Consider the following 13092-nt stretch of genomic DNA (forward strand, 5'->3'; position numbering starts at 1 on the left):
CAAAAAAAAAATTTTAACTGCTGATTTTCTTTTTTCAAACTTCGTCACTGAAAAGTTTTATTTAAAAAATATACAATTAAATGTTTTCACTTTTTTGCTGAATAATGAAAAGTTACACTCTTCATTGGAAAAAAAAATCTGTCCCTATGACTAAATTGTTCTATTATTTTCTTTTGATTCTTTTTATTTGAATCCCCTTTTCTTCCAATTTCAAATGCCCAATTCCCACTACTTAGTAGGTCCTTGTGGTGGCACGGTTACTCACCTCAATCCGGCTGGCGGAGGACAAGTCTCAGTTAGCACCGCTTCTGAGGCAGTCAATCTGCCCATCTTATCACGTGGCTCGCTGTGCATGACACCGCTGAGACTCACAGCACGTGGAGGCTCATGCTACTCTCTGCAATCCACGCACAACTTACACACGACCCATTGAGAGCGAGAACCACTAAACGCGACCACGAGAAGGTTACCCCTTGTGACTCTACCCTCCCTAGCAACTGGGCCAATTTGGTTGCTTAGGAGACCTGGCTGGAGTAACTCGGCACACCCTGGATTCGAACTCACAACTCCAGGGGTGGTAGTCAGCTTCAATACTCGCTGAGCTACCCATGCCCCGTTCTGTTATTTTCTTTATACTCTGTTACATAAATACATAAACATTTTTAATAATGCCTGTATACTTGTAAAACTTGTAAAAATAGAATAAATAATAAGTGAGACTGCTGCAGGAGCAATGTTAATATATAACAGGTTGGGGGTGGGATTATTTGCGTAAAATTGACAGCCCTATATATTTTTATTTTTTTGTTGTAAATTATTCACAGGGGTGGTTTAAATTGGCTGTTTTAAATAAATATTGTCATGTGCATATGGTAATCAGCCATTGGTTATAATTTTCCTTTATTGCTAATCAGTTTTGCATGCCATTCTGATTATGGTTCAGGCCACCACACTGAACGTGGCTTTCAACTCTCACAACAAGTCACTGCTCACCATCATGATGTCTAATAATGTGAGTAAACACACACACACAGTCACAATCTTGTTACATTGCATATATGATTAGTTGGGTTTAAATAAGAATTGAATCTCTTTATCTTGTATATTTTGATACACAGCATTACATAATTTCACACCTACTCTTTAAAGTCTATCTTGGCATATGTGGCGTTCTCTTTGTAGTTCGTAGAGATCAAAGGAAGTGTATTCAAGAAATTTGAGAAAAACAACCTTTTCCAGATGTCCAATAGTGGTAGGTGCAAGTATGCTTTGTCTCTGTGTAAATGATAAACATGTTTAACTAAAACATTGAGTCATTTTACTTATGTATTGTCTCAATGTTACTGTGTGTCTCTGTTATTATAGACATTAAAGAAAGGTTTACAAACTACATACTCTTACTAATCGTCTGTCTCAGAAACATGGAGCAGTTCTCCTGGAATCCAGGTGTGCAGTTGTCCACTGACAATTCATCTTAGAATTTGTGCATATGAATTGATGTGTGTATTGATTATTTATTATTGCTCATAGATCACCTGTGGGTGTTGTTTCCTGATGTGTGCATGGTCATCGCTTCAGAGGTCGCAGTGGACATTGTCAAACATGCCTTCATCACCAAGTTTAATGACATCACGGCAGATGTGAGTTCAAATTTTTGTTGCATGTTATGCCAGGTCTATGGTGCTCCGGTTTAACCAGGCCACATTGTAATACAGCTTGAATGTGCTATTGTACCAACATATATTCATATTGTATAATCATTAATAATAGTGGTTAATAATTAAAACGAAATTACTGATAATTTAAACTGTAAAGCATTAATACAAAAGCAAAAAACCCACCACATTCCGTAACCGCTATAACGAACAACGCATTCAAACAGCGCGTGGTATCATTATAGGCTGGTATCGTACCATATGCTGTGAAGGTATCATGATAACCCTAGTTTAGTTATGTAGAAATGTAGGACAATAATTTGACACAATATGATAATATGATATTGAATATCTCCTTTTAAAAGAAATGCAGTACTGATTGAAAGTTTACAGAGGGAATGTTTGTGAATGTGACCTAATGCTACTCCAGTTTCAACATTTGATTCAACTTTTAATACATTTTCAAGTTTATGTTACTTTAGGCCATGTACCTCAAAGGCCATGTAAATCAAAACATTGGTCTACCACCTAGTTACACTAATGTTCCCTGTAAACCTTTAAGGTATATGAGCAACATAATGCCATATTTTGATAAATATCAATATTCCTCTAATTAAAACAAATCTTGGTCCTGCAATACCCTCATCAGTCCCCAGACTGGCCATTATGCAGATCTGTGGAAGGACTATTTCAGGCAGAAAAAAAAACACCACAATAAGTCTAAATTTGTAATTTCTTATCAGTGCAGATGTGCCAGTGAGCACATTGAATGCAGTCAGCAAGATCTTATTCACATCTCGCATTGCTAATATGGGCTAACCTTGAATGTAATACACATTTTTATTTTATATAATATAAACAAAATGTAGGCATATATAAAAAAATATATTTTTAGTATTCTAATTTTACAGTCATGTTCATAACACTTTTGGGCTCTCCACTTACCACCAGAGATTCTGAAGTGCGCATCCACTGGACACTTTACTATCCCATAATGCCACAGAAACTGAGGAAACATCATATTAAAAATGTTTTAAATTGAATGAAAAATATATACATTTTCTGATGCATTGCGATCTTCATTTGAATGATCTCGATATCGATTCTTAATTCCCAAGATCGATATTTACTCTATGTACAGCCCTCTACAATGATAGGTAATCACTCACATTTGCAACCAAATTTCACACTATTTGACAAAAAATATATATATTTGGGATCTGGCTAGTAAATGTTTAAATTTCACTCTCCCAGTGATTGTGTAGAATAGTGGTGGAATTTTCTGCAGTGACATCCTTTCACTGCATGTTGAAAATAACAGTTGTTCTGTGTAATGTTTGTCCAAAGAAGAGATCCACATGACCCATTTGTCATGGAGTGTCTCTTTTAATACCCTTTCTGTTCTTTAAAATCAGTTGTTAATCAAAAACAACAAAAAATAAACACTTAGTTCTAATCACGCATTGCACGGATGAGATAAAGCCATTCGAGTCTCTAGTTTGCATGCGCTCATTTACAGACGCTCTACAGAAATGCCAGTTTTCTTAATGAGACGGTGCCGGTTTTTAGCATGTGTTCATCAAATCAATGTAAATACTTGTAAACAGTACAAATTATGCAATTAAACAATAAACATGTAACAAAAAAATTATATATGCAGTATAATATTATATTTGTTGATTGAATACTTGGATTTGTTCATTTTTAAAAAGCTAAATGTGATTTAATGATGTAAAACTAATTGAATATAATTAGTAAAAATATTATTTTCTTAATGTACTTAGTTAGAAGGTCCCTTGTATAAAAAACAGCATCAATCCCCAGCCCTACTATATATACACCAATAATTTTTCCTTGTGCTTAAATTGTACTTTTTGTAACCGACTAGATTATATTATTATAATAATAAAATAATAATAATGTAAATGATAAGTCATAGTTTTAGGTCACAAAACAATGCCCACATTTCTGGTTGAAGTAAGTAAAGTATTCATACCACTCACGTGTGTACCTTAAAAACGTCTAGGTTACGTGTGTTACCTCCGCTCCCTGATGGAGGGAACGAGACGTTGTGTCGAAGAAGCGAGACTAGGGGTCTCTCTTGAGCGCCGAATATATCTCTGATCTATGAAAAAAGGCCAATGAGAAGTTGGCAGACAGAATTTGCATGTCCCACCCCTGGACATGTTTCATTCAGGATTTTTCTGAGGAGCCAGAAATGGTCCGGCCACAACAGTGGCTCGGCTCAGCGACGTGGCCGGGAGGACACAACGTCTCGTTCCCTCCATCAGGGAATGGAGGTTACATACGTAACCTAGATGTTCCCCATCTGTCACGCACTTCGACGTTGTGTTGTTGAAGAAGCGACACTAGGGGTCCAATTTAAATCACGCCATGCGCTGAGTCGTGTACGTGTACTGCTGACACAGGAGTGGGCAGGCAACCTTCCCCAATGCCCCATAAAGTCGTCGGAACCCTTATAGTTACCCTAGACAGGGGAGCAAGGCGACGCTTGCCAACCTGGGAACGGGCAGAGCCTAGCCGGGCCTCTTTTCTCTCTATGTTTCTCGCATAGAGCAAAACGTCTGGGGCCCTTACACGCATCGTGGGAAGGTGGTTTTACCCAGTTTCCTATTCTTTCTGTGGGAAAAGACCCTGCAGAGACCACACCCGCCCAGAGAGGGGGAGGTAAAAGTGGCGAAATACACCACGTGGGCTTTTAGGTCACATGTGGGAAGTGGCGTGGTGGTAGATCCTGCCTCTTCGGAGGGAGGAGTTGCTACAGACACGACAACCGGGGGTCAGTGGGAACTGCCCAAGGGAGACGCGGGTCCGAGGGGGAAGTCCACGTAGGAGCCCTGACCTGTGGAGCACATATTCCAGTACAGGGTAGATTGAGTACCCGCAGTGGATTGGATTGGCGTATTCCTCTGCTGAATTGCTGACCCCGAGGGCTAGGGAGGAATCATCCAGGGAGCCGAGTGAGTGGGATCTCCTGGGAGAAAAGCGCACGGTTTTACCTCAGCCAAGGGAAAGGGCGCTAGGTGCAAGTGGTCCACCCGGTCAGTCCGTCAGCATTACCGAGTTATACTGGCTCGGACCTGAGATTGTTAAATCTCATAAAGGTATTGGGTGTTGCCCAACCCGCTGCTCTGCATATGTCTGATAGGGAGGTGCCTCTGGCCAGTGCCCACGAGGATGCAACACTTCTTGTCGAGTGTGCTCTGCTCCGCAAGAGGAGGGGCATGGCCTGGGTGTGATAGGCCAGTGTAATGGTGTCAATTACCCAGTGGGAAGGCCTCTGTTTGGAGAGAGCGTTCCCTTTCCACTGTCCACCAAGGCAGACAAAGAGCTGCTCAGAACGTCTAGAGCTCTGCGTGCGGTCCAAATAGATATGCAAAGCACGTACCGGACACAGCAACGAAGGGCTGGGCCTGCCTCCTCCCGGGGCAGCTACGCTTGCAGGTTCACTACCTGGTCCCTGAATGGAGTCATAGGAACCTTGGGCACGTAGCCTGGTCGTGGTCTTATGATCACATGAGTGTCTGCCGGACCAAACTCCAGGCAGGTGTCACTGACAGAGAACGCTTGCAGGTCCCCGACCCTCTTGATGGAGGGGAGCGCGATCAGGAGAGCCGTCTTCAGGGAAAGGGCCTTGAGTTCGACTGATTCTAGCGGCTTGAAAGGGGGGGGATCTCTGAAGGTCCAAGAGGACCACTGAGAGATCCCAGGAGTGGAACAGGCTTGGCCAGGAGGGATTCAACCTCCGGGCACCTCTTTAGGAACCTGATAACTAAGTTACGTACTTACCCAAAGATTTGACTACTGCGTCGTGGTGGACCGCGATAGCAGCTACATACACCTTCAAGGTGGAGGGGAACAGCCTCCCCTCCAACCTCTCCTGCGGGGATGAGAGCACTGACCTAACTGCGCACCTCTGTGGGTCTTCAGCCCGGGAAGAGCACCAATTCGTGAACAAGCGTCACTTCAGGGCGTAAAGTTGCCTGGTAGAAGGGGCTCCGGCTTGGTTAATCGTGTCTGCGATGGCAGGTGGTAGATCAGCTAGATCTTCTGCATCTCATCTAGGGGCCAGACGTGGAGGTTCCAGAGGTCTGGGTGCGGATGCCAGAGCGTGCCCCGTACCTGAGAAAGAAGGTCTTTCCTCAGGGGAATTCGCCAGGGAGGGGCTGTCACGATGAGTACGAGATTCGAGAACCAAGTCCGAGTGGGCCAATAGGGGGCCACCAGAGTGACTTGTTCCTCATCATCGATGACCTTGCACAGCACCTGTGCAAGAAGGCTCACTGGGGGAAATGCGTACTTAAGCATCCCCGTGAACCAGCTGTGTGTCAGCGCGTCTGCCCCGATGGGAGCCTTCGTTCGGGCATACCAGAGCGGGCAGTGGGAGGTCTCTCGTGAGGCAAACAGGTCTACCTGAGCCTTGCCGAACCATTCCCAAATCAGCTGGACCGACTGGGGCTGAAGCCTCAACTCTCCACTGGGCAAGCGTTGTCGTGATAGCGCGTCCACCACCGCATTGAGGTTGCCTGGGATGTGAGTGGCATGCAGTGACTTGAGTCGCTACTGGCTCCAAAGGAGGAAGGCGAGTTGTGACATGTGGCTGGAGCATACGCCGCCTTGGCGATTTATGTACGCTACCGCGGTGGGTGCTGTCTGATCTGATCAAGACATGTTTGCCCTTAATTAGTAGGAGAAACCTCCGCAGGGCAAAGAATACAGTCAGCAACTCTAGGCAGTGCCAGCACAGCGGGGCCCCTTTCCAACGGCCCGCAGCTGCGTGCCCGTTGCACACGGCGCCCCAACCCAATTTGGAGGCGTCGGTCGTGATCCGAACGCGTCGGGACACCTGCTGCAAGGGGGATCCTGCCCGCAGAAAGCAGAGGTCTGTCCAGGGTTTGAAAGTTTGGCGGAAGGCGGGGATGATGATCACATGGTGCGTGCCACCGCGGAGGATGCCATATGCCCCAGGAGCTTCTGTAAAACTTTTAAAAGGACCGCAGTGCCCGGCCTGAAGGCGGTGAGGCATTTTAGCACTGACTGAGCGCGCTCATTAGCGAGGCGCGCTGACATTGAGACTGAGTCTAACTCCATGCCGAGAAAAGAGATGCTCTGAACCGGGATGAGCTTGCTCATTTCCCTGAAGCCCTAAACGGCTGAGGTGCCCGAGCACCTGGTTCCTGTGGGTGCATAGTAACTCTCGGGAACAGGCCAAGATGAGCCAGTCGTCGAGTTAGTTGAGTATGCGAATGCCTGCTTCCCAAAGCGGGGCAAGGGCTGCCTCCGCAACCTTCGTAAAGACGCGAGGGGACAAGAACATGCCAAAGGGGGGGGACCTTGTACTGATGCGCCTGGCCGTCGAACGTGAGCCGTAGATAGGGTCAGTGTCGAGGCCAAATTGAGACATGGAAGTACGCGTCCTTCAGGTCTGCTGCTGCGAACCAATCTAGATGCTGGATGCAAGTTAGGATGTGTCTTGCGTGAGCATTTTGCACGGGAGTTTGTGCAAGGGCCGGTTGAAAACTTGCAAGTCCAAGATCGGTCGTAAGCCACAACCTTTCTTGGGTACGATGAAGTAAGGGCTGTAGGGACCCTTCTTCATCTCGGCTGGAGGAACAGGCTCTATCGTGTCTTTGAGTAAGAGATGATTTCCACAAGCAGGGATTTGGCATCTTCGCCGTGCACTGCGGTAAAGCGGATGCCCGTGATAGGAGGCGGTGGACTGGCAAACTGAATTGCTCAACCGAGTCGGATGGTCCTGGCCAGCCAGCGTGACGGATTGGGAAGTGAAAGCCACGCATCCAAGCTCCATGCTAGGGGCACTAAGGGGACGATTATTTTTTACGTACCCGGTGGGGCTTTGCAGCGGGGCGGAGCAGGTAATGAGGCGTCAGGAGGCAAAGGTGCGTCCCGAGGCTCTGATGCTGAGAGAAGACTCGAAGCACTTACCTTGCTCCGCACACCCGGCAGGGGGCAGGTTAGTGACTGAGGAGGAGGTCCCATGGAGGCGTCCTCTGGACTCGTCAGAACCAGTCAACCGGGGAACAGTCGTGGGGCTGGAGGAGAGAGGATGCATCTGCGTCGAGTGGGCCAGGACTGTGTGGCGGCAGCGTGCCGTGAGAATGGTATATGCGGGCCAGGTGACCCAGAGAAAGAGGAAATTGCTCTATTTTTGAAAAACATGCAAAAAATACCTTTAACTGAAGGTTCTCTTCCCGGCCCTCCACGGGGGATGGAGTGGTCTGCTTACCAACCCCGAATCGTCTCATAGCGGACCTCTGCGCGTTAGCCTCCGACTGGGCGAGCAGACCCGAAGGTGGCGGCCCAGGCGAGTCATCGGCATCAGACGCCGCTGTGACGCTCTCCGGCGATGTCGTCATCCAATTCCGGGGGCTCATGGGAGAATGCCGCCAGGCCGTGAAGTAAGCCGCACTGATCCCGAGCTAAGACGGAAACAAGCAAGCGTGCCGGGGAGGCGGGTGGTTTGCGGGGATTTACCCGGCGAAACCGAGCCCGTCATTATCCCCAAATCGCTTTCATCGCCCACTGCACCTGCCCCAATTCCGTAGGAAGGAGGTGAGGCAGGGGCGGCTGAAGTGGCTTTCTCTCGTTACAAAAGAAAGCCGTGACCGCAATGTTGCCATGGCTATGTTCTCGCACTGAGAACATGAACATTCATAAAATGCTGCCTGCGTGTGATTGCAGCCCAGGCACACGAGGCAGCTTTTATGACCGTCAGAAGTGGAGAGAAATCAACCGCATCCAGAAACTAGACAGAGGCGGAAAGATGTCTTTAAAAAGATGCGTCCTGAAAAGGACGTTCAACGCCAGCTGTGTATTTGCTCTTTTAGAGAAAATCACTCTTTTACAAACACTCTTTTAGTTTGCACTGTCGAAGCGCCCAGGGGCAAACTGCACTGCCGTGCAGAGAAAGAGAAATCTGCTGTAGTGCGCCGTAGATCCAACAGCAGATCGCTCAGAGGTTCAAATTCTGTCTGCCAACTTCTCATTGGCCTTTCTTCATAGATCAGAGGTATATTCGGCGCTCAAGAGAGACCCCTAGTGTCGCTTCTTCAACACAACGTCGAAGTGAGCGACAGAAGGGGAACATACTTTATTAATGACTGAAAAGTATATTCTTAATCAAATGCCGTACGTACTCTAACAAGACATGAATTTGGATGCCGTTCCTGAGAACAATGAAACTAGATTAATAGGTGTCCTTAAAAAAACGGAATGTGAGAATTTTGACCTGACCTAATTAAACCAGAGTGCCCTCCCACGTGCAGACTCTACTATTTTCTTTCTCTAAAACAACAAAAGCCTCTGATCCAGTCAAGAGAAAGTCTTAAAAAGAAAGACGGGTCTCCTTTGGGGGTGTGTCTGAAAATCAGCACCGCTCTCAGCATCTTAGATAACCCTGAATGTTCCACTGACCCAAATCTATCAGCACATACCGTGACAGAGATGGACAGACAGCAGTTCTCTGTAACAATGGCATGGTTTCACAGCTCCTATCCAGTGCAGAGCTCCCATTTGACTGATTGTACTGTGGAGATACACTTCAGATGAAAGATCAGTGACACTGCATATTAGGAAAGGTGGATAGAGAACAGGCAAAAGAGATTGAGGCTGTGGATGAGGGATAGAGAGTTATGAAAAGACAGAACAAGCAAAGTGGTTACTGGCAGGGATTAGAGACACAGATCTGCTTAGTTTAGCCAGGAAGATTAGCATCACAAACACACACTTCTCTCTCCTATTTCTTTCCCTTTCATTCTTGGACTTTCTTGTACAGCATTCTTTTGTTTAAAAATGTTAAATTTTATGTATGTTTGTTTGTGTATTTGTGTCCTCTTTGCTTTTTAAAGAATGTGGTTGACCCCCTGACACTTATTAACCATGTCAGTCTGTTAGTTAGTCAGGACTAGACTATGAGTGGACTTTAGGAGAAACCATTCTAACTCACTGCTCACTCTCTCATCTCTCGCTCTCTCTTCCTCTTAAGTATTTCTAACAATCCTAACAATTTAATTTACATTTACAAATTTAACAAAATTTATTTTCTATTTAGCCCTGTGCTACATTATAAGGAATATATTAGCCTAAACAAATGAATGACACTTTTATCAATGGAGTTGGTAGGCCTGCTAATATGTCCAAATATGCTTCATATTTAGTCATGAAATGTGATTAAATTATTTTAGAATGTTACATAATTATTTTCCAAATGCTCAGTTACGTGAAGGGAAAGTTTGCACTAATTTACAATAAGTACTACACCCGGTTTTACATTCATTGATTCAAAAACGTCATTTAGGAAAATAAATAAATGCGTGATGCATTTTATGAAATAGAAAAATGACAATACCATGTGCATTCAGTTTCCAGCTAAAGAAACAAACTTTTGGCAACATTAGAGACCCGTATTATGATTCACGTTGAATGCGTTCACATACATACATACATACATAAATTTCTATCATTAATCTCTATAATGTTGAGCATCAATCTGAAACCCTATCTTACCAAAGTCATCATGATTTATGTAATTAAATGCTGTGATCGTCATTAACTTTCAGTGTCTCGACAAGGTTACATATAATTTCCTTGCTTGTCGGTATTTCCGCATTATTGTCATGACAAACTCCAGGACATATTGGCCAAGGTTTCAGCATGGGACCAGACATCTCCCGTAATGAAGCTTTTAAGTTCTAGTTTATAACAAGTAATCTAAGTGCTGTTTTGGGAAACAGGCGTTCTCTATGTAAAATAACGAGTGGCTAATTAAGATCATAATTAAGATGATCATAAAGTTTAAGTTGCAGCCTACAGTCAGGTCCATAAATATTGGGACATCGACACAATTCTAATCTTTTTGGCTCTATACACCACCACAATGGATCTGAAATGAAACGAACAAGATGTGCTTTAACTGCAGACTTTCAGCTTTAATTTGAGGGTATTTACATCCAAATCAGGTGAATGGTGTAGGAATTACAACAGTTTGTATATGTGCCTCCCACTTTTTAAGGGACCAAAAGTAATGGGACAATTGGCTGCTCAGCTGTTCCATGGCCAGGTGTGTGTTATTCCCTCATTTTCCCATTTACAAGTAGCAGATAAAAGGTCCAGAGTTCATTTCAAGTGTGCTATTTGCATTTGGAATCTGTTGCTGTCAACTCTCAATATGAGATCCAAAGACCTGTCACTATCAGTGAAGCAAGCCATTATTAGGCTGAAAAATCAAAACAAACCCATCAGAGAGATAGCAAATCAACTGTTTGGAACATTCTCAAAAAGAAAGAACGCACCGGTGAGCTCAGCAACACCAAAAGACCCGGAAGACCACGGAAAACAACTGTGGTGGATGACCGAAGAATTCTTTCCCTGGTGAAGAAAACACCCTTCACAACAGTTGGCCAGATCAAGAACACTCTCCAGGAGGTAGGTGTATGTGTGTCAAAGTCAACAATCAAGAGAAGACTTCACCAGAGTGAATAAAGAGGGTTCACCACAAGATGTAAACCATTGGTGAGCCTCAAAAACAGGAAGGCCAGATTAGAGTTTGCCAAACAACATCTAAAAAAGCCTTCACAGTTCTGGAACAACATCCTATGGACAGATGAGACAAAAATCTACTTGTACCAGAGTGATGGGAAGAGAAGAGTATGGAGAAGGAAAGGAACTGCTCATGAACCAAAGCATACCACCTCATCAGTGAAGCATGGTGGTGGTAGTGTCATGGCGTGGGCATGTATGGCTGCCAATGGAACTGGTTCTCTTGTATTTATTGATGATGTGACTGCTGACAAAAGCAGCAGGATGAATTCTGAAGGGTTTCGGCAATATTATCTGCTCGTATTCAGCCAAATGCTTCAGAACTCATTGGACGGCGCTTCACAGTACAGATGGACAATGACCCGAAGCATACTGCGAAATCAACCAAAGAGTTTTTTAAGGGAAATAAGTGGAATGTTATGCAATGGCCAAGTCAATCACCTGACCTGAATCCGATGCATGCATGCATGCATTTCACTTGCTGAAGACAAAACTGAAGGGAAAATGCCCCAAGAACAAGCAGGAACTGAAGACAGTTGCAGTAGAGGCCTGGCAGAGCATCACCAGGGATGAAACCCAGCGTCTGGTGATGTCTATGCGTTCTAGACTTCAGGCTGTAATTAACTGCAAAGGATTTGCAACCAAGTATTAAAATGTGAAAGTTTGATTTATGATTGTTAATCTGTCCCATTACTTTTGGTCCCTTAAAAAGTGGGAGGCACATATACAAACTGTTGTAATTCCTACACTGTTCACCTGATTTGGATGTAAATACCCTCAAATTAAAGCTGAAAGTCTGCAGTTAAAGCACATCTTGTTCGTTTCATTTCAAATTCATTGTGGTGGTGTATAGAGCCAAAAAGATTAGAATTGTGTCGATGGCATTCAACTGATCACAATGCATTGTCAGGAATTAATAACGTGAAAAATGTATATTACAAAAAAAGAAAACTACTTGAACAACTTCAAAGAGTTCTCATTAAAAATCCTACACGTGCAGCAATGACAGCTTTGCAGATCCTTGGCATTCTAGTTGTCAGTTTGTCCAGATACTCATGTGACATTTCACCCCACACTTCCTATAGTACTTGCCCTTACAGTCTAGCTGTTCCCACAAAAGCTCAATGGGTTAAGATCCATAAAACTCTTTTATCTGTTTTCCAATGTCAGTATTTCTGTTTCATGTGAGGCATCTATTTCTCAGAGACTCTGATGTACTTATCCTCTTGTTTAGTTGTACATCTGGAATTCCACATCTCTTTCTGTCCTTGTTACAGGCAGTTGTCCTTTGTCTTTGAAGACTGTAGTGTGAAACTTTATGTCTTTATACGTGTAAAACTTTATAAATCTTCAGCTTTTTGGCAATTTCAAGCATGGAATAGCCTTCATTCCTCAAAACAATGAATGACTTACGAGATTCTAGAGAAAGATGTTTCCTTTTTTTTTTTTTTATGTTTTAATTAAATTTTTTTATACCTAATATTGACCTTAAGACATGCCAGTCTATTGCATACTGTGGCAACTTAAAAACAAACACAACAACAATGTTAAGCTTCATTTAACAAACCAAATAGATTTCAACTGGTTTTGAATATAATGGCAAGTGATTTTCTTGGACCAAATTAGCAATTATCATGATTACTCAAGGATAAAGTGTTGGAGTGATGGCTGCTGGAAATGGGGCCTGTCTAGATTTGATCAAAAATGACTTTTTTCAAATAGTGATTGTGCTGTTTTTTACATCAGTAATGTCCTGACTATAGTTTGTGATCAGTTGAATTCCACTTTGGTGAATTAAAGTACCAATTTCCTTCCAAAACTGCCAAATCTGTACGTTATTCCAAACTTTTGGCCACCA

General features: G+C 43.9%; 1 protein-coding gene across 1 annotated transcript in view; it reads left to right on the top strand.

Annotated features, from left to right (window-relative positions):
• The window catches only part of LOC127644399 (transmembrane anterior posterior transformation protein 1 homolog), a 53306-nt gene that overhangs the window by 35444 nt on the left and 4770 nt on the right, over nucleotides 1-13092 (top strand). The window contains exons 6-9 of the mRNA XM_052127547.1: nucleotides 915-1012; nucleotides 1183-1252; nucleotides 1366-1446; nucleotides 1531-1640. Of these exons, the coding sequence (XP_051983507.1) occupies nucleotides 915-1012; nucleotides 1183-1252; nucleotides 1366-1446; nucleotides 1531-1640 (359 nt within the window). The remainder of the gene's footprint in view (nucleotides 1-914; nucleotides 1013-1182; nucleotides 1253-1365; nucleotides 1447-1530; nucleotides 1641-13092) is intronic.

The sequence above is a fragment of the Xyrauchen texanus genome, chromosome 5, assembly GCF_025860055.1.
Source record: "Xyrauchen texanus isolate HMW12.3.18 chromosome 5, RBS_HiC_50CHRs, whole genome shotgun sequence".
Lineage (NCBI taxonomy): Eukaryota > Metazoa > Chordata > Actinopteri > Cypriniformes > Catostomidae > Xyrauchen > Xyrauchen texanus.